Genomic DNA, 23,770 nt, shown 5'->3' with positions numbered 1-23,770 from the left:
GAGTTGTGAGCTCTTCGTGATTGGTCGCCTCACTGATCACGTGCGTCTCAAGTTTAATCCAACCTTCAGTTCCACTAATAAACATTATAAATTCATGCTTTTATAACAGGTAAAACATGTTAATATGCATAAATATTTTCTTTTGTGTTGTGTAATAAAATAAAAAATGAAATTGGTATTTTAAAAATGTATGCTTGTTTCCCGTTATTTTCGGGCATACAGTATAAGCAGAAATTAAAATATTCTATATAAAATGTTTCTGGTTGCAACTTTTTCTTAAAAGGTTTGTTTTTAAAAAATTCACCATCTAATTTACTTCATTTTGCACTAAAAAAGAAACACGGCGCACACTTTTGTCGACAATAACGCAAAAGTTTTGTGCAAATCTGCAATGGAAACAGTAAAAAAATTGACACTGACTAATTTGGATAATATGAAATCATGATTTTTACCTATATAAGACAACTGTCTTGTGATCCATGACAATAAGCACCAAATTATTAAAATAATAAAAAAAATAAAAATAAAGACTTTGAACAACAAATGTAACTGCAATTATCAACGCTATCTCATAGCAATTCATACGAATTTTACGAGGTGGCAAATTCGTATAAATTTGTTGGACCACATTCGTACATTTTTGAATGATTTGATTTTGCCCCTGTGACTTTGTGGTTATGGGTTGGGTTTCATTATTGTGTTTTATGATAATCGTATGTTTTTTATAATTCACTTCATACAAAAAATACGAATTCTCGTGAGTTCAAGCTGGCAATCATATAATCGCCCATAGCTAACTTTCTGAAATATATCACACCCTTGTGCCATTTTGACGACAAACTCTGCCTATCCCAGGTGCAGTAAATTGTCTTAACAAGGCGCATAATAAGTGAAATAGACTCCATCTGTGTCCACTGATAGTGTGTCAAATGGTTTAAAAACACCTGTGAGAGGCTCACCTGTCCATGCTTGGTCTCTCAATCTATGATAGGGCATACTGAGCAATTTCTAATTATACAATATCAACCAATACCTGAAAAACAGCTTGATGGGATTAAAATACTTCACAGATCAACAGATGTGAGTCAAAATAACTATGAGTTGTCACCATACAAGCCTCTGAAACATGCAGGTGCAACTACACGTTCTCCAGAAATGTATGCAGCTTCCTGCTGTACACATTGTTAGCAAGGTGGTCTCCAGCATTGCCTGAAGTGATTATCGATGCTTTCCTAACTAGATCCCTCCATGGACCTGTGGGCAGAATAGCAGATGTGTGCACATGTTTGGGTAACAGAAATGCAATCCCAGTTTATCCACAGTCGCAGTGCCGAGAACTCCACGACCCGTTCTCTGCCCAAAATAACCACAATCACTTACACTTAGACACTTCATACAAACGTGGTACAGACTTACTTTAATTTAGGATTACATGAAATTAAGGGAAACTAAAAATATTGTTTAGGCTGTCAAGTGGCCTTTAGTTATGTTCCAAGGTTTTATTTTCTTAACAGATGTAGTTACCCATGCGGGTCCTTTTTGGAGCAGTTTTAAGATACTAGCAATACAAATAGCATTCTCTACATTAAACACACAGAGAATCACTGTTGATTGAAACTTCATTTGAATTGATATGATATAATGCATAATGAATACACTGCACATGCAATGAATTCTGGGATTGCATTCTCCACAAAGAGTACATGCACTCTAAACAATTTTTTTTTTTAAAGGGACAAACCCAGCTGTTAGGTCAAATAAACTAGAAAATTTTATATTTGACCCAACAATGGGTTAAAACAACCCAACATTGGTTAAATTACAACCCAATGGGTTGGGTTCATTATGATCTAATGCTGGTGCGATGCGTGCCCTGTGTATCCATCTGTTTTGCACCGATTGGTTGGTGTCGTATTTGTCCCGCCCCTCATCTACTGTGATTGGATGGCTGAGTGAAAAGTAATATTGCCGAGCCCAGCATTTTTCCCAAAGGTGAAAGTTTTTCGAACAGTGAAAATGCTGAATACTCGGCGCTCAGCAGGCTCTCACTGAATACTTTTTGTTTTGAGTCGGTTAAACATGACGATAGCAAATACTTTATGTTAAATCCTCAAACTTTAATCTTTGCTGTTGTTTGGAGTTAGTGTATTATATTTGGCATAATATAATTTCTGTAAGACCGAACAGCACTGAAATCGTACTACCGACCGAATCAAAACACCAAGTATTTAGACTCAGCCACGTGGAATAAATATCCAGTGCCTCGCTAGCTTTCGACAAAACATGCCACTCTTATAGCAAACAATTAAGTCATCTAAATTATGCGACGATTAAAATCTGGACAAACTCAAAGGCCTTGTGCCTACCAAAGAAGTGTAACACTAAAACCCCATTCACACAGCACTTTGTGTTCACACAGAAGCCTGTCTGGCAATTTTATGGAAATTTTCTGGGACCAAACACATTCCGTAAAAAGTTGTGGGATTGCTTCCGTAAAGAGGACCAAGTAACATTACCGTAACATACACGGAAAGCATTCTGTTTGAACAAGACACAGAAACAATGCCGTAAGGGGCGTGCCGTAGTAAGGACGCACTTGTCATCGCAACCAGAAGTTATTATTTAGCTCTTTGACACAGGGATTTAAATGCAGATCAACATTCATGAGAATTCATGTCGGCAAACTGGACTGAAGCAGAGATCAGGGAGCTCATCACTATCAGCGCTGAAGCTAAGATCATTCACCAGCAAGACAGACTCCTTATGATCTTGTCATAAACAAAAATGCACATACAGAAAATCATTGGCAGTGTGAATAATCCCGGATGAATTTTCTGTGTATTTTCTGTAATCTCTGTGTGAAAAGTCCTTTGATTTTGGCCAGATTGTAATTTTTGCATAATTTAGATGCCTTAGGCGGTTTCCCGGACAGAGCTTATCCTAGTCCCAGACTAAAATGCATATTTGATCTGTCTTAAAGGAGTAGTCCACTTTAAAGAAGGGGCCCATTGACTTACCGTAGTATTTTTTTCCTACTATAAAAAGTCAATGGACCTCATGTTTAAAGTAGACTACTCCTTTAATTTAAAAACAACTTGCAAGGACACATCTTGACATATATTAGTGACAATGGGTCTCATTCACGAAGCATGCGTACGTACGAATTTGTCCGTGAAATGTGTGTTCGGACGTTTTACCTAACAAATCATGAATCAACAAAAACTTTCATAATAAAATTTCTTCCAAATTTTGGTAAAAACGTAAGAACAACTTAGACCACACGTGCGCAATAATCACGAACAAGGAAAAAGAACAGTATAATATAATAATTGTTCATGATTATTGCGTACGTGTGATCTGGGTTGTTCTTACGTTTTTGCATACATTTAAAATAAATGTTAGTATGAAATTTTTTTTGAATCATGGTTTGTGGGTTGAAGCGTCCGTACGCACATTTTACGAACAAATCTCTGCGTACGCACACTGTAAAAAAAATCCGTAGAAATTGCAGCTGAGTTGCCGGTAATTTACCGTAGATCTAAACCCATGCTACTCACCGGCAACATCCTGTTCAAAGTTAAATGAACATCAAACACCCACAAGTCTTTGTCTTTACAGAGTAAAACTAAAAAACAGCATCAAGCAAAACATTCTTGGAAACAAAATCTGAAGCAAAAAACAGGAAAAGGTTGATGATGATTTCTGGTTTCCAGAATGCTTTGCATGAGGCTGTTATTGTATAGTTTTATTCTGTAAAGATAAAGACTTGTTAATATTTAAAATTTATTTAACTTTGAACAAACTCTTGCCAGTAAATAACATAAATGTAAATCTACGGTAAATTACCGGCAACCCAGCTGCAATAACATTGAAATTTGTACGGACTTTTTTTACAGTGCATGCTTAGTGAATGAGACCCATTGTCTTGTCTCAAGATGCACACCAGTATTGTTTTTTGTAAGGTTTGTTTGTAAAAACTACTTAAATGTCCTAATATAATAACTAAGGCCTAGTCCTGGATTACACATTGTCTTGAAAACTGACCCTAATGCCGAGTTCAGACTGCACGATTTTAGCCCTGATTTTGACTCGGCGACAGGTTTTGAGATATCGCTGACAAATGCCCGAAATCACAGGCAAATCGATGCTCGTGCACGCGAGTGACAATCACACAGTGTGAATTATAAAAGACGCGTTCTGAGAGGATCGCCGACGAGTCGCCGACACCCGTGAGATATTTGGCATGCTAAATATCTGGACCGGTCGGCGATTCAAAATCATGCCGTGTGAAATGTGTTTTGACTGACAATAACATCGGCGATGACCTACATCCAATGAGAGAGCAACATACATGACAGCTGGAAGTTCGGGGAGGAGTCTCTCAAAACATTTCCTTCTTCATAATTTTTATTTCTTCTTCTTTCTGCTGCAAATGAGCGCACATGCAATTTGTATGTTAAACTTCTTGCGGGTGACTATTTTTAATAATAATCCCAGTCTCACGTAAGAACTCCGGTCTTGCACGCGTGACCTCGCGTTGTTTCCTTCGTATCACTTCTCGCGTGCGTTTGGTTGTGAGACGTAGTTTGCGGACCGGGAAAAAGTTATCGGCGATTCTTCTTACGGTAAAGTCATGCAGTATGAAAACCCCTGTCGCCAAACCATCATGCAGTCTGAAACAGCAGCGACTGAACCCTTCCCCAGATAATCACGCAGTGTGAATCCACGGGTGACCCAACTAGTTTGAAAATCATACAGTCTGAACTCGGCATTAGGGGCGGTTTCCCGGACAGGGATTAGACGAGCTGTCCAAACTGAAATAAAACTTGCACTGACATATCTCAAAATACATCAGTGCCCTTTGTTTCGCCTCAAAATCCATACAAGTAATGTATTTAGTAAGGCAGGTTTGTTAAAACTAGTTCAATTTTCTAATTTAACAAAGGCGTGGCTTAAGCTAATCCCTGTCCGAGAAACCACCCCTTGTTTAAATGACTATGGATTAACAAACATGTTTGTAAGACAACAAATAAACCAAAAAGTATGTTTTTAAAGTCAAAATCTTAAAGGTATGATCTAAGAAATGTAACAAACTTTATTGCAATAGCAAAGAAATGAATATTAAACACAAAAATAACACAACTGGATGTTAACAGGGTGGACGTCAAGGATTAACAAATGTAAATGAGAATACTTTGATGTTTACTGTGTGGGATGGGATAAGGTTTTCTTTACTGTAGGATTTATTTTCCTGATTCTTAAACTTTGGAATAACAGAGGTTAATCTCACATATGAAGCATATGAACCCATGAATCATACCAAACCCTATCGAACAACAGTTTATATTCATCATACAACTATCTAAATATCCGCTGTGATATTTTAAGAATTAAACAAACACGCCAAAAAACCCCCGATCTCTCCTAAGTACTGTCTTTCCCTCACACACGGACGTGTCTTTAATACCAGAGCGCTATAATGTCGCGGTTTGCGTGTGCAATTCAGTGCCATACTTGAGAGTCCAAATAACCTCTTATTAATGTGGATGACAATGTTTTGATTGCATCCAATATGGCACAGTGAATCAGCATGCAAATGCCCTTTGAGCAAAACAAAGACATTGATTATGAGGTAAGTTTCTTCGGCACAAGTAGCTCGCTCGGTGTGATTAATCGGCCTGTGCCATTGATTTCCCTTTGTTTAGATCTTTGCTAACTTTTCAGGAGATACAATTATAATTTGTTCGCTAACAATAAATCCAATCTAGCGTACTCAAAGAAAACCTTAATAAGGTCTTTCATGTTATTTGTCCTTTCAACAGCCAACTGAATGCATCTGAAGAGAGGGGGGAAAAACGGGTCGGTTGCTTGACAGGCTTGATTTGTTTGTTTGAAATGCGTTTCGACAGTATTTCCAAACAGAATGGGGCCTGATACGGGAAAACTACAGCGAAAAGACGAACGGAAGTGACTGGAGGCGGGAGTTCGCAGTGCAAGGCGAACAAACGTACTTAAAGAGTTCTCGGATAGATTTCACCTGTTTGTTTAAGCATTGTCGCATTTTTTGCAGTAACACACAACAAAAGCGCGAGATACATCAAGAGTTTCGCCGATACAATGTTCTGTTAGTATTTGCAAGTCAAATGCTCATGTTGCATCAAAGTACTCCATCAAAGAGCATTTGCAACGTTTCACAGATTTACTACTTTTGAAAAGTCTCCCCCCGCCGGATACCGACTCTCTGACTTCTCGCATCATCTCTCCAAGACACTGATAATATGATTTCAGTGTTCCTTTTTTTCTTTCTTCGCTGTTGAGAAACAAACTGGATTATAAACAGATCACTACATAAACAGCTTTCTAAAAGGAGCCAGCTATTTTAAAAGAGGCTGAAGGAATGCAAAGAGGGATTTAAATTTTAATTTGAATTTACTCCAGCAAGTGAAAGGTTCTTTTCAGAGGGGATTTCAGCAAAGATGATGGTATTTAAAAGTGATAAACAAGCATCTAAACCTCCGGTAAAAAGCAGACGTTTCTGCTTCTTTCCAAACATACGGGCGAGAAAGGGCTCGCTGTGGTCACAGCTGTCAACCCACAACAACGTGCATTAGAAACCGAAGCATCTCGCATGTTCGGCTGAAACTTCTGATGCTGATGGATGTTGATGCATTCTGTATTTTGAGTAATAACCCCACACCTTTGATGTAGCTCTCATGTACAGTAAGAGATCCAGTGACCCATTCTCTGAAAACCAAGCTCAAGTCATTATTTATGATTTGCTGTTTTTTTACAAAAACAAATCATCCAATGTAAAAAAGAAAGTGTGAAATATAACATTGTTGGAAACAGTAAGGTGATGTCAAAGATTGAAACTTTGATGCTTCAAATCTTATAATCAGATTATGAGATTTTAACCTAGATTTCACAGACAGGGTCACGTATAATAAATGAAAGAAAAAGTATGCAAATGAAATGCAAATCATCTCTTAAATATCTCAATTGTATCTTCTAGAAACCAATATGCAGATGGAAATGGAAACTTTAGTTAATGCTTCATTGTAAAACATTTCTGTAGAAATTACAGTATTACTGGGTATTACTGGCAACTAGCTGCCAGTAACTTACTGTAGATTTTACATTCATGTTATTTACTGGCAACAGTTTGCTTAAAGTTAAATGAACATGAAACATTTTCAGTCTGTATCTTCTACAGTAAGTTACTGGCAACCAGCTGCATAATTACAGCGTTGCTGTCTTTTAGATATTTCATTTAAAAAAAACATACATACAGTATCGAGCAAGTCAATATTATTATTAAAGATTTCAATATAAACTCAAATCTTTCTCATGATATTTAACTAAAACCAGACAATTTTAGCTCTTAAATACATTGTAAAAAAATTCTGAAGAAAATACAGTACTGCTGGCAGCTGTTTGCCAGTAATTTACTGTAGATTTAAATGTATGCCATCTGTTTGTTCAAAATTAAATGAACATTAAACATTAACAAGTCTTTACCTTTACAGAATAAAACTAAAATTACAGCTTCATGCAAGGCATTCTGGGAACCAAAATCTTGAATATAAAACAGAAAAAGTTGATGAGGTTTTCTGGTTATTTTACAGTTTTATTCTGTAGACATAGACTTGTAAATGTTTAATGTTCTTTTAACTTTGAACAAACTGTTGCCAGTAAATAACACAACTTTAAATCTACAGTAAGGTTTTAGGTACACTGTAAAAAAATTCCGTAGAAATTGCAGCTGGGTTGCCGGTAACTTACCGTAGATTTAAATGTATGTTTTCTACTGGCAACAATTTGTTCAAAGTTAAATGAATATTAAACATTTACAAGTCTTTATCTTTACAGAGTAAAACTAAAAAAACAGCATCAAGCAAAACATTCTGGGAAACAAAATCTGAAGCAAAAAACAGAAAAAGGTTGATGATGATTTCTGGTTCCCAGAATGCTTTGCATGAGGCTGTTATTATATAGTTTTATTCTGTAAAGATAAAGACTTGTTAATATTTAAAATTTATTTAAATTTGAAGAAACTCTTGCAAGTTAATAACATAAATTTAAATCTACGGTAAATTACCGGCAACCCAGCTGCATTAACATTGTAATTTCTACGGAATTTTTTATATCTCTGTACTCTTAACCCATTTGCGCGCCGAAACATTACATCTACCGCCGGTTACTTTTATTTCATGTTTTTAAGTGCTACAGAGGCTTAGATATTAAGTTTTTGGTAGACGTTGACAATTCTTAGTATTTTTTCTGAAAACCCTCAGGAGATAAGGGTAATTATCCTAGAAAAACATAGGTTTTAAGCGTTTTAGGAGTAAATGGGTTAAGTAGGGTGCACACTAGTCGGATTGGGTCGGGTAAAGATAAATAAAGCCTCTTTTCATTTACATTAAAATGCCTAATATGTCTATTTTAATGGTCGCAGGTGCGGGTTGTCAAAATAGATACAGTGGTGCGGGGCGGGTTGGGGCGGCCCAAATATTTCATAAAAACGGGACCAGCGGGTTGGAAAAAACGCTGACCCGCGCATCCCTAGTGCACACCAAAGCGTTTACGCTGACGGCCCGCATATGTTTTCATTTGTTTTCAAGTTAACTCGTCAAATTAGAGAAAACGCTTCCCTGCCAATGACGAGTATTTTTGGCTTTCCGCAATATCGCTATTATCCACCAGGTGGCACAACTTATAAAACCCGGAAGTTTGGCCCTAGGGCAAACAGCTGTATATCCGTGTATATTTTAAGGATCGCTCTGAATCTGATCTCTATCAAAAGTCCTCCACAAAAATGAAATTATCTCAGCATTTTGCTCAAAATTTGGTGTTTTTGAAGAAACCTACCCCATATTTGAGAGGTGATGAAAAGAGAACTAATGAAGGTAGGATGACATATTTTTATTGTGTTTGGAAGCAGAATCTGTTCTTTCCTTTGATATTTTGTATGTTTAAATATTTTAAGAACATCATTTTCTTGAAGGCATTAAACTTTTGTGAAAATCATGAAAAATGCTGGCGCTGGCTGGCAACTTTTTTTAAAACGCTGGCAGGGAAAGAGTTAATGTACTCCAACAACTTATTTATATCCATTTGTTGGGGCGGTTTCCCAGACAGGGTTTAGATTAATCCAGGACTAGGCCTTAGTCATATTATGATATATAAGTGGTTTTTACAAACATACCTTACAAAAAACAATGCTGGTGTCCATCTTGAGATAAAACAATGGCATTGATATATTTTAAGATATGTCAGTGTAAGATGTTTTTAAATTAAGACAGCTTAAAAATTCATTTTAGTCTGGGAATTAGACAAGCACTGTCCAGGAAACCTCCCCTTGATCTCTGAAGCATCTTTAAGTGATACATTAAAGACAAAGATGATACTTCGTAACACAATGAATTCCACCAAATCTCCTGAGCATTTCTAAAAGAGCAATGTTATTTCTTTACATCCACCAGCAAACAACATTTTGCTTCACTGCAGCTGGAAGTGTCAGTAATCTCGAGTATTGTACACAGACCAAACAAAAACACTTCAGCTTTATCGCACACTGGTCATACCGTGGGTACACTAAACCGTGACATACACATAGCACACAAACAAAAAGTTACATCATGCTGTTGCGCGGTTAATCCGATCAAGGCCAGTCTTTATACGCTTGCTATCTTCAGAAAACGCCGCCAGAAGTAGCTAGTAAACCATTTAACAAGAGTCAAAAAGAATGATTACAGAGCCAGGACCGGATGCGATTTCACACCGCCGGATGGCTCAATCGTATCTGGCTTACGACTGCAGAATCACTATAGGGCATGACTTTCTTCTGGTTTGGTGAATATTTAACTCTGAATGATGTAGGGTAAGACCGATTCTAGTCACAAAACTGGATTGTGGTACTTTATGGTAATCACCACCCAGGCAAACCAATGCTGCAGTTCACAAGAAACTTTCTTTGTTTTCCACACAAAACGTCCATAGCCAAAGATGCCATTAGAAAACAACACAGTCCAAAATAAAGTACTAAAGTGTTCCTCAATGGTAGAACGTTGCACAAAAGGTTCGATCACAGGAAAGACACATAATGATCAAATGTATACCTTGTAATGCACTATGGATAAAAGCATCTGCCAAATGCATACATTAAATAGTCAAACATACACTAATATCTTACTTAAAGGTGCAATGTGTACTTTTTATGAGGATCTATTGATGAAAATGCAATATAATATACATAACTATATTATAAGTGGTGTATAAAGACCTTACATAATGAACAGTTATGTTTTATTACCTTAGAATGAGACGTTTTTATCTACATAAACGCAGTGGCGGCCGGTGACTTCTTTTTCGAGGGCGCTCGATGCGAAGTTCGTCCCAACATGTATGTAGCCCGTCATGTGTGTGGTTCGTAATTTCAAAATATGTGTTCTGCGCATCGAGTTATCCTATGTGCATCACGTGTCTAGTCAAAATAAGTGTCTGCTGCAGACGCGTCTAAAGGGTTTATGATAAAAGAGACGCTTGCGTTTGCTAGATACTCGCATAATTTCATGCGTAATCAGAGTTTAGTGTTAAGGGAGTGTCTTGCGTGTATTTTGTGAACGTGAGCGTCTCATTTATCATAAACGAATTTGACGCGTGTGCAGCAGGCACTTATTTTGACAAAACACATGATGCACATGGTTCACATGAAGCAAAAAACACATATTTTGAAAATACCATCAACACACGACACTCAGAACACATATTTTTAATTTGCGCCCTTCGGATGAGCAGTCACGAGCCGCCACTGCATACACCGCGGGTTCCCTTAAATGGAAGTCGCTGCCATGTTTCTACAGTAGCCCTAAATGGACAAACTGCAAACTTTTGTCATTATGTCATTTCAGACAACGACATGTTTGTTCTGTCTCTGTTTCAGTAGCTTTTATATATGCTTTGAAGGGGGGTGAGCTGTGGACTGAGCCATTGGTTCCAATACGCAATCTTTTTACACATTGCACCTTTAAATTATTAACCCCTTCAGACCAGATTTTTCCAGTGTGCCTTATTTTAATTGGTTGATTTGGGACCAATCTGTAAAAGCATGCATTTTAATTGGTTTGAACCACAAAACGTGATGTCCATTGCAGCAGATGCAGGGTCTGAAGGGGTTAAACTGACCAACATGTATGTAAACTGCATTTAAAATTTTTAGAATAAAGTGTTAATCGCGTAATTTGGTATTATTTGCTTTATTTACTATATTCCATTGTTTTCATGGATTGTGTAATAATATTTTTGTTCAGCACTTTGGTAATTGCAAGCTGAATTTAAATGTGCTCTAAAAATAAAATTGACATTACATTAATAAATATTAAATTCTTTTTTCAATAAATAAGTCATAGATTAATTTATCTAAACAGTGTAAACACTAACACTGTAAAAAATGCAGAATGAAGTTAAAACAACTTGTCAAAGTCAATTCAACCTACAATTTTAAGTTTTGACATAAGAAAGTTGACATAACTTATAAAAATAAGTTGAAATTGTTTAACCTAATTTGTTAAGTTAAATTAACATAAAAATACAATATACGTTGATTTGACAAAAATGTAGCATTTTTTATAGTGTGTAGCTTTATCTAAACATTACTCTGTGTGCATCACCAACACAACATGACGGCATTTACTCAACCAATGACGTGTCTTTATATTTGTTTGTCCTGTTTGTGTAAGATGGTGAATATTTTGGAAACTTTTCTGAAGACAGTTAGACATTACATCAGTTGCACAATTATGATTGGTGCCAGTAGCAACACCAAAACGGCACACGTCACCCTTAACCACGACATATGACGAGTAAAACCTCAAACAATGCAGAAACAAAAGAGCTGACCTTTGACCCATCAGCTGGGAATTACTGCCGTAAACAATGCTATTCTTATACAAAGTTCAAACCAGTGCAAAAAGTCCACATATGGTCCAGTTTATTAAATTCTCAGAAATTATCTTTTCCTGACAGAAACAAGGTTTGCTCACTTTTGCCATCCATTCCAGGAATAATCCAGGCAACTCTCCCGAAAGAACCATTTTGGAACAATTGGAAACGCAGGGTGATGGCAGTGACTGGAGCATTGTCTCAAGGGACAGCCGGTTTCAATAGGCTCGGAAAGGCAATCCAAAAGGTGCAGATGACAATGGCTTTGTTGCTATTTATGCAGAGCAGATAGCCAGGCATTGAAACCGGACTCCCCAGAGTCGCTCGAAAGACCTCAGAGAAACATACAAACCAGGTAATAGGAGGGACTTCAGTACGGAAGCCAAGGCAATAAAAGTTTGAGTATAAATACAAATAAGAGGAAAACAAAGAGAGATGGACCGCATATCCATCTTTCCAAAGTTCAGAAGGGCATCTGGAAATAAATTATATTTAGATGTTCATGTAAACAATGAAGCTGATGGACGATACAGAAAATGTAATAAATACTGACAATACTTTTGATAGTGAGACAAAATTAAGCAACATTGTAAATAAACTTTTGATTCAAACTAATTAAGTTTCTTAAAGACCCACTGAAGTGCTTTAAAATGTGCAACTTTGTTTTAAAGTGTTGTAATTTCCCATAAGACATGAAGTTAGGGCGGGGCTAATTAAGTGGCTCCTCCCCCTTTAAAATAGCCATAGCGTTTTGTTTACCTCACAGCCTGGAATCTGATGAGCAGCTGAAGCGCAAAATAACATCATAAAAATCATAAATCCCTTCTGGTGGAAAAGAGAATGTTTTTTATGAATTATAATGTCAATATTTTGAAGCACACTAGTTCATAGATAACCTCAAAGTGGGCATGTACAAAAAGCGGCTGAAACTCCAGGCGGACACCGAATGTCGGCGCTTGGCATGTTTTTTCAGCTAGTTGCTATGATAATCGCTTTGTTTATCAGTCGTAGATATCGTTTATAAGTCGTGTTATATTCATGCAAGATGTTATCAATTTATTCGTGTCCATGGCACGAAATTCAGCTTTTTTTGCCTTGAGCACGAATGTCTTTTTCGTGACACTCGCACAAACTTTTATAAATAGTGTCTCGTGTCCGTGGCACAACTTTCTTTTTCGTGTCATTTTATGTATTGTTTTCTCCTTTTTTTCCTATTTTTAAATCTTTGTTGCTTGGGGTTAGATTTGGGGTTTGGGTTAGGATGTACTTTTATGTATTGGTTTCAACATGTTTTTCTTCCGCTTTTAAAACTATTCTCGCCTGGATTTGGGATTAGAGTTGGGGTTGGGATTTCTAAAAATGAAACAGAAAGTGATTCTAACCCCAAGTGACAATGGTAAGAAAATAGGAAAAAAACCAATGAGAAAACAATACATAAAATGACACGAAAAAAAGTTGTGCCACGGACACGAAAAACTGTTTATAGAGATTTGTGCAAGTGTCACGAAAAAGACATTTGTGCTCAAGGCACGAAAAAAGCTAAATTTCGTGCCATGGAGACGAATAAATTGATAAAAAATTTGGACTATAGACTGTTTCAGCAGAAACAACATAAACAAGTGGCTTTCGTGGTCAACACGTAACTTCCGGCAAACTCCGCTAAGAATAAATAACAACAAAGTACTTTAAACGTAGTTTATTTATATAACAAGCAAAATAAACAACGTAGATTACCTAACATTTGTTATGTTCGATGAGGTATTTGTTCGAGTTCAGTTCAGCAACTTGTCAGACCATTAAAAAAATGAAACTGGAAGTAAAGTTCGGACCAGACGTCTATCGTGTCACCGCACGTGCGTCCGATGAAACCGTCTATAACACGACTTTCTGTGAGATAAGTCTGAAAAAAATCTATATTTTAACTGTAGACATTTCAGAGTGGCTACGTTTTGATGGCGTTAAATGCTGCTTATTTTATTTTTAAACTGTGAAGGAGAAGAAAAGTGTGATTATAAAGCAATTAGTGCCATCAATTACCCTAAAACAATAATTAATTAACATTAAGGAATAAATATTAAGATCTCCACACACATATACATATGTTTTGTAGGACCTGTGTTTAAACCATAGACTGTAAAAAAAGATGGACGACGTCGCCTCCCTCCATTGTAATGAATTGAAGCTAAAAATGTTCGACTATGGTCGCTGCCATGTTACGTAAAAACTTCAGTTTGGAGCCAAGGCATGCGCAGAAGGAATCGTCCGTGGAGCCAAAGGCGGAGCCGTGGTATCAAACGTCAGCCCAAACACTTGCACGCCCAATTTAACCACGCCACATTTTTATAGCATCAAATTACTAGCTAAAATGAAACTTATCACAAAAATGAATACTTGAACATATATCAGCGTGATATCAACTACCTGAAAAGACCAAAAACATCTTTCAGAAACTTTTATTGGAAGTGTAGTATTTTTTTATTTAGAGCAGAGTCTCATTCGTTTGAATAAAGAGGGTGGGGTTTATGACTTGTACTGTAGCCAGCCACCAGGGGGCGATCAAAGAGCCATAGGCTTCACTTTTCAAGACTTATGCTGAGTTTACACCAACCGTGTTTTGGGCGTCAAGATCGCGCCTACCACGCCTAATTTGCCACTTGAACACTTTGAATGCATTTGCGCGTGTAGAGCGGAGTAGATGCGAGGAAAAAGCAAGCATTTGACGCGAGTCAGAGGCAAACTCCGTTTCTTGTGGGAGGGGCAAGTGCTATGCGGTTGTCTGTTTGCAAGATGACTGATGTTGATTGTGCATTTATCGAGAGAGTTACCGGTTTGTGTGTGGTAACCTTACTATAGGGGAAAATAAACAGCGCGGGTCGATAAACGTCAAGTGACTCAAAAGTGAAATGTGTATTAAAGTTTACCAGGTTGCCCGATGTCCTCACTGCCACTCTTTCAAGCGAGGCCCTTTTTATTCCTGTCTCTATAGAAATAACAACTTGTGTCGTATAGCTCCGGGTGACTGCTTACGGACAATATCAAGCATTGGTTGAATGAGTGACTCCGGGCGGGGCTGCCACCACAGCAGCAAGCAGGCTCCTGATTGGTTAACGCGGCGCGAAATTCCGCCAAAGTTCAAATTTTTTAACTCGGGCGTCAGCCGCAAATTCGTGTGAACCGCAAAATGCACAAAAAGCACATTCGCGCGAAAGAGGCAGAAACGCGTCTTCCGCACCGCGGGACCTCCTGACGCGCGTCAACGCGCCTTCACATTGACTTAACATTGAAATCACTCGCGCTTCACGCCTCTACTGCGGTTGGTGTAAATGCAGCATTAAGAGGCAAACCCAGTTTTAACCTAAAATTTTGCCCAAAAATTAAAATGATCATATTTTACTCTGCCTAAAGCCCTCCTAGGTGTATATGACTTCATTCTTTCAGTCTTACACAGTTACAGTTACAATAAATAATATCCTGACTCTTTTCAGCTTTAAAATGGCATTGGATAGTGCCCCATTTTAATAGAAACCAAAAAGTGAATCCATCCATCCAAAACTAATCCGTTAAATTTCCTTTGAAGTGAAACGTAAGGAAACATTTATATTTCAAACTACGACGGTACGCATGTTCACGAGAGGTCATGTGGAAGGCTGACCTCTGACCCGACGTTACAAAAACGAATCGCAGTTGGTGAGTAAAATATGGGCAAATTTTCATTTTGGGTGTAAACTATTGCTTTATTGTCCAGTACAATCAATTACACACACTCTCATTGTTAGCTTTAGAAAATGCTAAACTATGTGACACTTGCCAGTTGGCATTTGAGTTGACGCTAACACACAGACAGCTGACGTTAAAACAATACTACCCAGATAAAAGGCACCGCTGGCTGAATAAATATTTTCTCTCTAAAATATATCATCAACAGCAACATACTCTTATGTTCATAAGCACACGATAAATGGAATGAAATGATAAATTTGTTCGATCTGCCGATGTTGTCGGTCTTGACGCTGGCAAAAGTGCTCTATAATTATTGCTCTCGGCACCAGACTGAGACAAATAAAAGTTACATCGCAGCTGCATTACCATGTGAATGCGGCTTACGGAAGCGCGCTCGGTAAACTGCTCCACCTGGCTCGCAACGCACGTCCTTGTCACAGAGTCCACCCACCATACTGGCTTTCGTTGAAAGGCCTCCCGCGGGATCTCGGTGACCATTCACACTGTTTTCTCTTTCCCCGAGCACCTGTGACTGTTTTTGTGTTTTTCCATTTTTTCCGCCTTTGTCTCTCTCTCCCTCTCTCTTTTTTGGCAGGGCTCTATCATTAGGGAAACACTTTCTTTCAAAAGGAATTCTCGGCACTAACAATGATATTTGCGTGTTTACCGCGGGAGGCAGAATCCCAAAAAATACATCGCGTGTTGAAGTTTGCACACGCAATAGGAAAGGATAGGGTGGCCATTTCTCAGGTGCGCTCCTGGAAAGACTCGCCTCCTCTGCCACTTCCGAAGGCTCATCCGGATTCTCCACGGTCTTGGACCTTGGAGAGCCGCTTCACCATTTTCCAAAGGAGTTTGGCACAATGGCTTTGTCCTCTCTTTTCATTGTGTTCTGTAAAACACATTTACAGCATGACTCTCCAGGTTTATCCCTCTTGTGAGCCATCTAACCCCTTTCTCTTCCTCTTGCCACTAAACCTACGCTCATCTCGCCAAACTAAAGTAAAAGAGAATTATGCGCGCAGTTCCTTTTCCTCCCGGCTCATCTTATTTTTCCTCTACTGTACATGGCTATTCGTCATCGAGCGCTTTCTCACTTCTCGATTGACACGCACACCACTACTAACTATAGCTGAATGCATCTCACCCCGAATTTGGCCGCGAACTGAAAAACAAGGGCGGGTGGGGGTGAACGGGAAAAATAAATATGCAGATTAAAAAAAGTAAACATTCGTGAAAGAGAAGGGAAAACAACCACATTTTCATATTTAATCCAACTTAGCAGAAACAAAAATAACACATTATGCCCTAATTGGGTGCCGTGTAGTCCACAAATACTATTACAAGGCCGATCAGGATTAGCTCTGCTACATACCTAGTTATCTATTTCGGAGTGCCAAGACTGCAAGCAGTGGGCAACTAAATTTCAAAAGCTGGCAAATCCAGTTGTCTCCTAAATACAGAAAGTACTTAAATCCGGAGCTAACACAAGAGAAAGGGGGATAAAGGGGTACTCTGCATATCACCAAAAAGCTTGTGCACTTTGCAGAATCACTGGGTAGGTTAAACAAATATGCTAAGCGCAGACATCAAAACAATCCTTTGATCTGCAGCCTAGTTTTCAGAGCAATGGCTGGGCTCCTCTTGTAAATAACTTGTTTAAATCTCCACCGTTTGCCTTTAGGTAGTTTAGGTAAAAGTGCCAGGAATGTACAAGGATGCAATTGTATTGAGATCAGATAAAATGCGTGTTTAGTGATTGACGTGCTATATAGTGCACGGCTGAGTTGACAGATCCAAGTATATCTTACAATATCCAGTCAATGTTTGGACACATTTTCAGATTCTTTATTAATATTGTTCATGTTTAAGTCAATAATGTATTGTATGGCAAATATTTCATAACAAAATCTTATATCTAACTTAATGAAGTGCATTATGGGATATTAAACAGTTTCTGTATATGCTTCTCTGTTCACTTATTAAGGGCCGGGACTCGATTAAAAAAATTAATCGAATTAATTAGAGGCTTTGTAATTAATTAATCGAAATTAATCACAAATAAATATTTGAACTGAGAACATTGAGAAGTTATTTTTTCACATGGATTTTTTGTATAGCATGAATAATGACTGAATACATAAGCTTAAGCAACAAAATATTGTTTATTTTTGTTCAACCAAGTCGTTGTACTCGGAGTCGGGCTAACGTCCACGCTAGCTGCTATATGTTTTGCATTGAGATGATACTTGAGGCTCGATGTGCTGCGGTGATATGTGAACTCCTTGTTGCATAGCTTACACACAACCATGCTCTTATCGACGCTTCCATCCGTGGACGGGGGCCAACCAAAGCGAACTCATCAGCTTCTTCGTTCATGTTTACTGTGGTTTGTTGTTGTCTGAAGTCATGAACACTAGTTGGTGCTCCAGTATAATCGGTCCGCCGAAACTCATCCAATGAGAAATGTTCCGCGGTGCAAAAATAAGTGCGATTAAAATGTGTTAAAAATGTTTAACGCATTATTTTTTGTGTAATTAATTATATACTTATATATCACTTATATAATAGAAATTCGTGATAGACCGATATATCGGCCGCCTGATATATCGGGCCGATTTTTGCACGTTTTATGTGTATCAGCATCGGCCGATATGTGGCTGCTGTGTTCGCTAATAGTTTTTTACAGCATTATTGACAGACAATTGCAGGTCATGTGACTAAAAACAACCAACCTTTCCATGACAACATCGAAAGATCGGCCTAACAGCTGATCATAGCTGGACAAAGCGGGTTTTTATTTCTCATCTCTATATATATTTGTTGTAGTAAAGTGCTAGAAATCAATATCCTTTGCTGATAGTTCCTCATCATTATGGAGAGTGCAGTTCATGGTCCCATAGCACCCCACCTGTTCTTACTATTTGTTAAATATAGTTTTTTTCAAGTTCAATAAATGTTACTTTTTTAAATTGAGACTTGTAACATTTGGCATCATCATTTTGTCATTTTTATAATGTAAACTGAGTGAGCAAAAGCAGTATCGGCTCAAGAAAATCGGCAGCCTGTATCGGTCATCGGCTAAGGCTGATGAAACAAAAATCGGTATCGGCGCGAAAAAAATCCATATCGATCAATACCTAATAGAAATTTTAGTTTAAATTTAAGGTTATACGATCTGAAAAGAAAACGCAAAAGTGGCGTTGGATTATCACTTTTTATTCTGCGTTTATACGAGCGTTTTGGAAATCTGCATGCGTATAGTGATGCAATGGTGCGTATGGTGACAAATCTGCGTGCGTATGGTGACGCAAAACTGTGTGATATTCGATGCCGTATGCACTCCAGGCAGCTAGGTGGCGATGTGAAGCACTGACACACCAAGTCCGCACGTCTGCGTACAACCCTCTTCCTTGTTCTAGCAGATCTCGTCCAAAGCCGTCTGGTTTGCCTCCGACGAATTAGCGCATCAACAATTTGATGGAGGTAATTAATGCGCTTTCTCTGATCAGAAATACTAGCTGTGAATATTTCGTACAACTGCTGGAAAGACTCTTGTATATTTATCAGAGCTGCTATGGCCACTTGAAGATCCATCGTATGGAGATAATCCGACATGTTTGTTATTATTTTCTGAACTGGCACATGCCTGTGACGTAAACGCGTACGCGACGAGAGCCACTGTGAGCAGACTTTTGCTTTTCACCCTTTAGACGGAAACACAAGGGTAGATCGTTTTTAAGATTTCCACTCTGAAGGGTGGTTTCACTTTTTTGCGTTTTTAAGGCTACGTTTAGACGGAAACGATCTGAAAAGAAAAAGTTGCATTATCACTTTTTATTCCGCGTTTATACGAGCGCTTTGAGGAGGAAATCTGCGTGCTTATGGTGATGCAAAAGTGTGTGATATTTGATGTAGTATGCACTCCAGGCGGCTAGGTGGCAATGTGAAGCGCTGACACCCACACCACCAAGTCCACACATCTGCGTACAACCCTGTTCCTTGTTCTCCCAGGTTTCGTCCAATGCCATCTGGTTTGCATCCGACTAATTGGCACATCAACAATTTGATGGAGGTAATTAATGCGCTTTCTTTGATCAGAAATACTAGCTGTGAATATTTCGTACAACTGCTGGAAAGACACTTGTCTATTTATCAGAGCTGCTATGGCCAATTGAAGGTCCGTCGTATGGAGATAATCCGACATGTTTGTTGTTATTTTCCTAAACTGGCACGTGCCTGTGACGTAAACGCATACGCGACGAGAGCCACCGTGAGCAGACTTTTGCGTTTTTACCCTTCAGATGGGAACGCGACGGTAGATCACTTTTAAGATTTCCACTCTGGAGGGTGGAGCTTTCCCAAAAACGGCGTCACCGTGTAAACAAAAGGCACATCCGATAAAATATTTTTACGTTTTCACCCTCAAGCATTCTCGTTTAAACAGGCCCTAAGTAAGCCTTTGTATCAGTGATTCTCAAACCGGAGGAGGAGCGCAAAATGGTGCCAGGGGACCCCAGTTTTATGGCATTTTAGAAAATACATTAATTTATTGTAATTTAAACCTCAGAAAAATAAGGCTACTATCCAACAGCACAACATTGTATAATTTGATATGTTTGTTTCAAATTATACATTTGAGATTGTTTTATGTCATGAATTTTCTTTGGGGGGGCCGCAAAAGGATTGCTACACAAAGGTGGGGTGCACGTCAAAAATGTGAGAACCTCTACTTTAGATCTATCGATCAATTTAAAAGATAAAGATAAACAAACACTCATGTCCAAACTTTCCACTGATACTGTACATGCTTACTCAACATAAACCGGCCAATGACCAAATGATAAAAAAAAGGTATAGTTTACGTACCTCCGGTGGTCCGGCCAGGTCGAGCTCTCATTGTCAAACATTTTCCAAAAGAGGCTTGAGAAATCTGAATGCAGGAATGCTATGCAACTTGCTGACTAACTTTGTCCTCTGTTTTGATGGAGAACACAATAGAAAACGCTGTCCATTGAAATGAGGCGGGGCGGCAGTGAAAAAGAGGGGTCATGATGGCACAGTCGCACTGGCACTGAGCGACACCACACCACTCATTCTCAACAGAATAACTCTTGTGCCTCCATGTCATCCAAAGAAGAAGTTTGTCTTTTACAACTATGTTTATTCACCCTTCGGCTACAAACTTGTATAGTTGTGCTGGTGTTTCACAGCATCTGTTTCCGCAGTTAAAAGGGATATAAACGCTCTACTGTCTGCTGGAAATGTAAAGTTTTTAAGTAAATAAAATGGCTTACTTCTCATACCCACAGATGAGATTATTTGGCTGAACAATGCAATTATAAATATAATTCATAATCAATCAACAGGGCCAAGTTTTTCCTAAAAAGTACGCAAAAACGTTTTTTTTTTTTTGAAAACAAATTAAATGTTAAGCATTAATGTTACACAATTTGGTTAACTAATGAAGACTTTTGATTTTTGCTAAACAAATTGCATTAAAAAAAAAGAATAATAATTTGTTGGATTTAATGTCTTTGAATATTGCAAATAGTTTGTTGGGTAAACATTTAGACACACCAAACACAAGTCTAATTTACTTACAACTTAACTAAATGTAGTAAAGTATAGTATAGCATAGCATGGTCCACTTTATGATCTTTATCATTTCATCAACGTCTTCACATAACTCAAAATATATGTGACCCTGGACCACAAAACTAGTCTTCAGGGCCAATAAAAAAAATTGCATTTAAAGTTGTTCAAATGAAGTCCTTAGCAACACATATTACTAATGATAAATAAATGTTTATTTATATTTACAGTAGGAAATTTACAAAACATCTTTAAGGAACATGATCTTTAATTAATATCCTAAATATTTTTGGCGTAAAATTTTGACCCATACAATGTATTGTTGGCTATTGCTCCAAATATACCCATGTGACTTATGACCGGTTTTATGGCTGGGGGTCACATTGTGTATATACATATGATACTGACCCAAATAACATAAAATGAAAAAAAAAAGATATTTAATAATGAATATATGAGGACCTAAAACTAGTCTCTTAATGATTTTCTACTTTAGGACTTTTTATACTGTACTAATAAAAATTAATCAATTTAAAATTCACAGAACGGTGTGATAAAATAAACTAATAGCAGGTTGTAATGTATAAATTAATATTTTTTCTTTCTCAAATCTTCAATCTCAAAGCATCTATTATGCAAATGCATTATAACCCGCCACACTGCAAGACCCAAAATAATGCACAGGATTAAGTAATAAGTAATACTAAAAAAAGACCAGGAAAGCGAATTTAAAAATACCTTTTTTTGGTCTTGTATATATGTAGGAAACGAGAGTGTCGGTCTGGGCGCTGTGCATATGCATAGCAGGGCTAAAATGTGAAATAACAGATACAGATTCTGGGTGTGATAGTGTGGAATGACTAACTAATAAGAAGGATGCGTCGGGTCTGTTAGCAGAGAGAGACATTAGCACTCTAGCTGTCAATCACATCCCGGGATGCGGGGGTTTGGATTTGGGTGGGCTGGACGGCTGGGGCGTGGGGGTGTCTAAACAATTATCATTTACACAAAGACTCGAATTGTGAATATCAGATTCAATATCACACATGAAACGAATTGTACCATTTTATTTAAAAAATGCTTATCAATTCCCATAGTGTTCTGAGTGGTTGCCAAGGCGTTGCTAGGTGGTTGCTTATTGGCTCAAATCAAATTATTTTAGGATTGTTCAAACTGATAATGATATAATCTTAAAAATAATGGTTCCTCACAGTGATACCATTAAAGAACCATTTTTTTTGGCTAAATGGTTCTATAAAGAACCTTTAACATCTGTATTAAAAAAGGTTCTTGGTGGTGAAAAGGGGTTCTTTAGATCATTAAAAGTTATGAAAGACAAGTCTTTTGGCTGAAAGGTTCTTTGAGGAACCAAAAATGGAGTGTAGACCATTTCTGGAACCTTTAGTTTTAATAGTGTAGTAACAGTGATGCTTTCCTTAGCAACCACGACTAATTAACAACGGCCACAAGTTTCTTCCTAGACATCCAGTTCCAAAAATCATCGTTCTGTGTGAATTTGCGTGCATTGTCTGAATCCCTAGTGAACTCTTCTCTGCATTGAAAGTTGAATTATTCCAGTATAGTAGTTGTGATTTTTTTGTACATAGTCCCTTTGGCCTTAATTGTGGTGCCGGTTTGAACGTGGCGTGCGACGAAAGTTGTCACCGCTCGCATCCGTGTCTCTCTGAGCAGAACAGAAACAGCAAGAAGTTCTAACAAGAAACAGCGTGCCAGGTGGCGAACTGGCTGTACCAACACAACGCACAATCTGTCCGTTTCTACATCCAAAGCAGTAGCAGCTGCCATCAACAGCCCCACACTCACACTCTCTCTCTCTCTCTCTCTCTCTCTCTCACGCACGCGCGCGCACACACACACACACACACCCCTAAACATGTTCGGTTTCTCCACTCTGATCTCAAGTGACAGAAAAAGCCACAGGTCGTCCTATAACACTGCTTAGGTCTCGTGTATTAAACACTGCAATTGACTTTAGGCTTGGTCTCAGTTTATTGTAAAAAAAATCTTGATTTACAGTAATAGGGATTAACAAACTACCTTACTGTGAAGTCCACTAACACAAACCGAAACTGCTTTTGGGTACAGTTTTGGAAAATAAAAAAGACATACCTTGTAATGCACTGAAAGTCGCTTTGGATAAAAGCATCTGCCAAATGCATAAATGTTATTTAAAACTGTGACCATAAAGTTAGGAATTGACACTCTGTAAATGTCATGTTGGGAAATCAAAGTTAATCTCAAAGTTTCTGATCAAATAAATCCTTTGGGCCACAATCTGATGAAGAAGAGAAAACAATTCTTGTCTTTCTAATCTTTCTCATGGCCCGTCTCTGAATCAACTTTCCTTTCCTGCTAATGTCACCAAGTCCCTTTACTTTTCAATGCACTCTTTTATTTTTTTATTTACTTTATCTTTTTTATTACACTAGCATTTGTATGATATGCTGTTTAGCCCGAGTTACGTAAGCGAAATGGCTTGGGGGTGCCAAAGTTG

At 38.0% G+C, this 23,770-nt stretch overlaps 1 protein-coding gene across 1 annotated transcript in view; it reads right to left on the bottom strand.

The window, feature by feature from the left end:
* Positions 1 to 20,688, bottom strand: part of st18 (ST18 C2H2C-type zinc finger transcription factor) — a 92,488-nt gene extending 71,800 nt beyond the window's left edge. Inside the window, exon 1 of the mRNA XM_055182371.2 lies at positions 20,530 to 20,688. Within this exon, the coding sequence (XP_055038346.2) occupies positions 20,530 to 20,560 (31 nt within the window). The 5' untranslated portion in view covers positions 20,561 to 20,688. The remainder of the gene's footprint in view (positions 1 to 20,529) is intronic.
* Between the last annotated feature and the right edge of the window lie 3,082 nt (positions 20,689 to 23,770).

Source organism: Misgurnus anguillicaudatus, chromosome 25 (genome assembly GCF_027580225.2).
Source record: "Misgurnus anguillicaudatus chromosome 25, ASM2758022v2, whole genome shotgun sequence".
In the NCBI taxonomy this organism is placed as follows: domain Eukaryota; kingdom Metazoa; phylum Chordata; class Actinopteri; order Cypriniformes; family Cobitidae; genus Misgurnus; species Misgurnus anguillicaudatus.
This window is presented reverse-complemented; position numbering and strand designations above follow the sequence as displayed.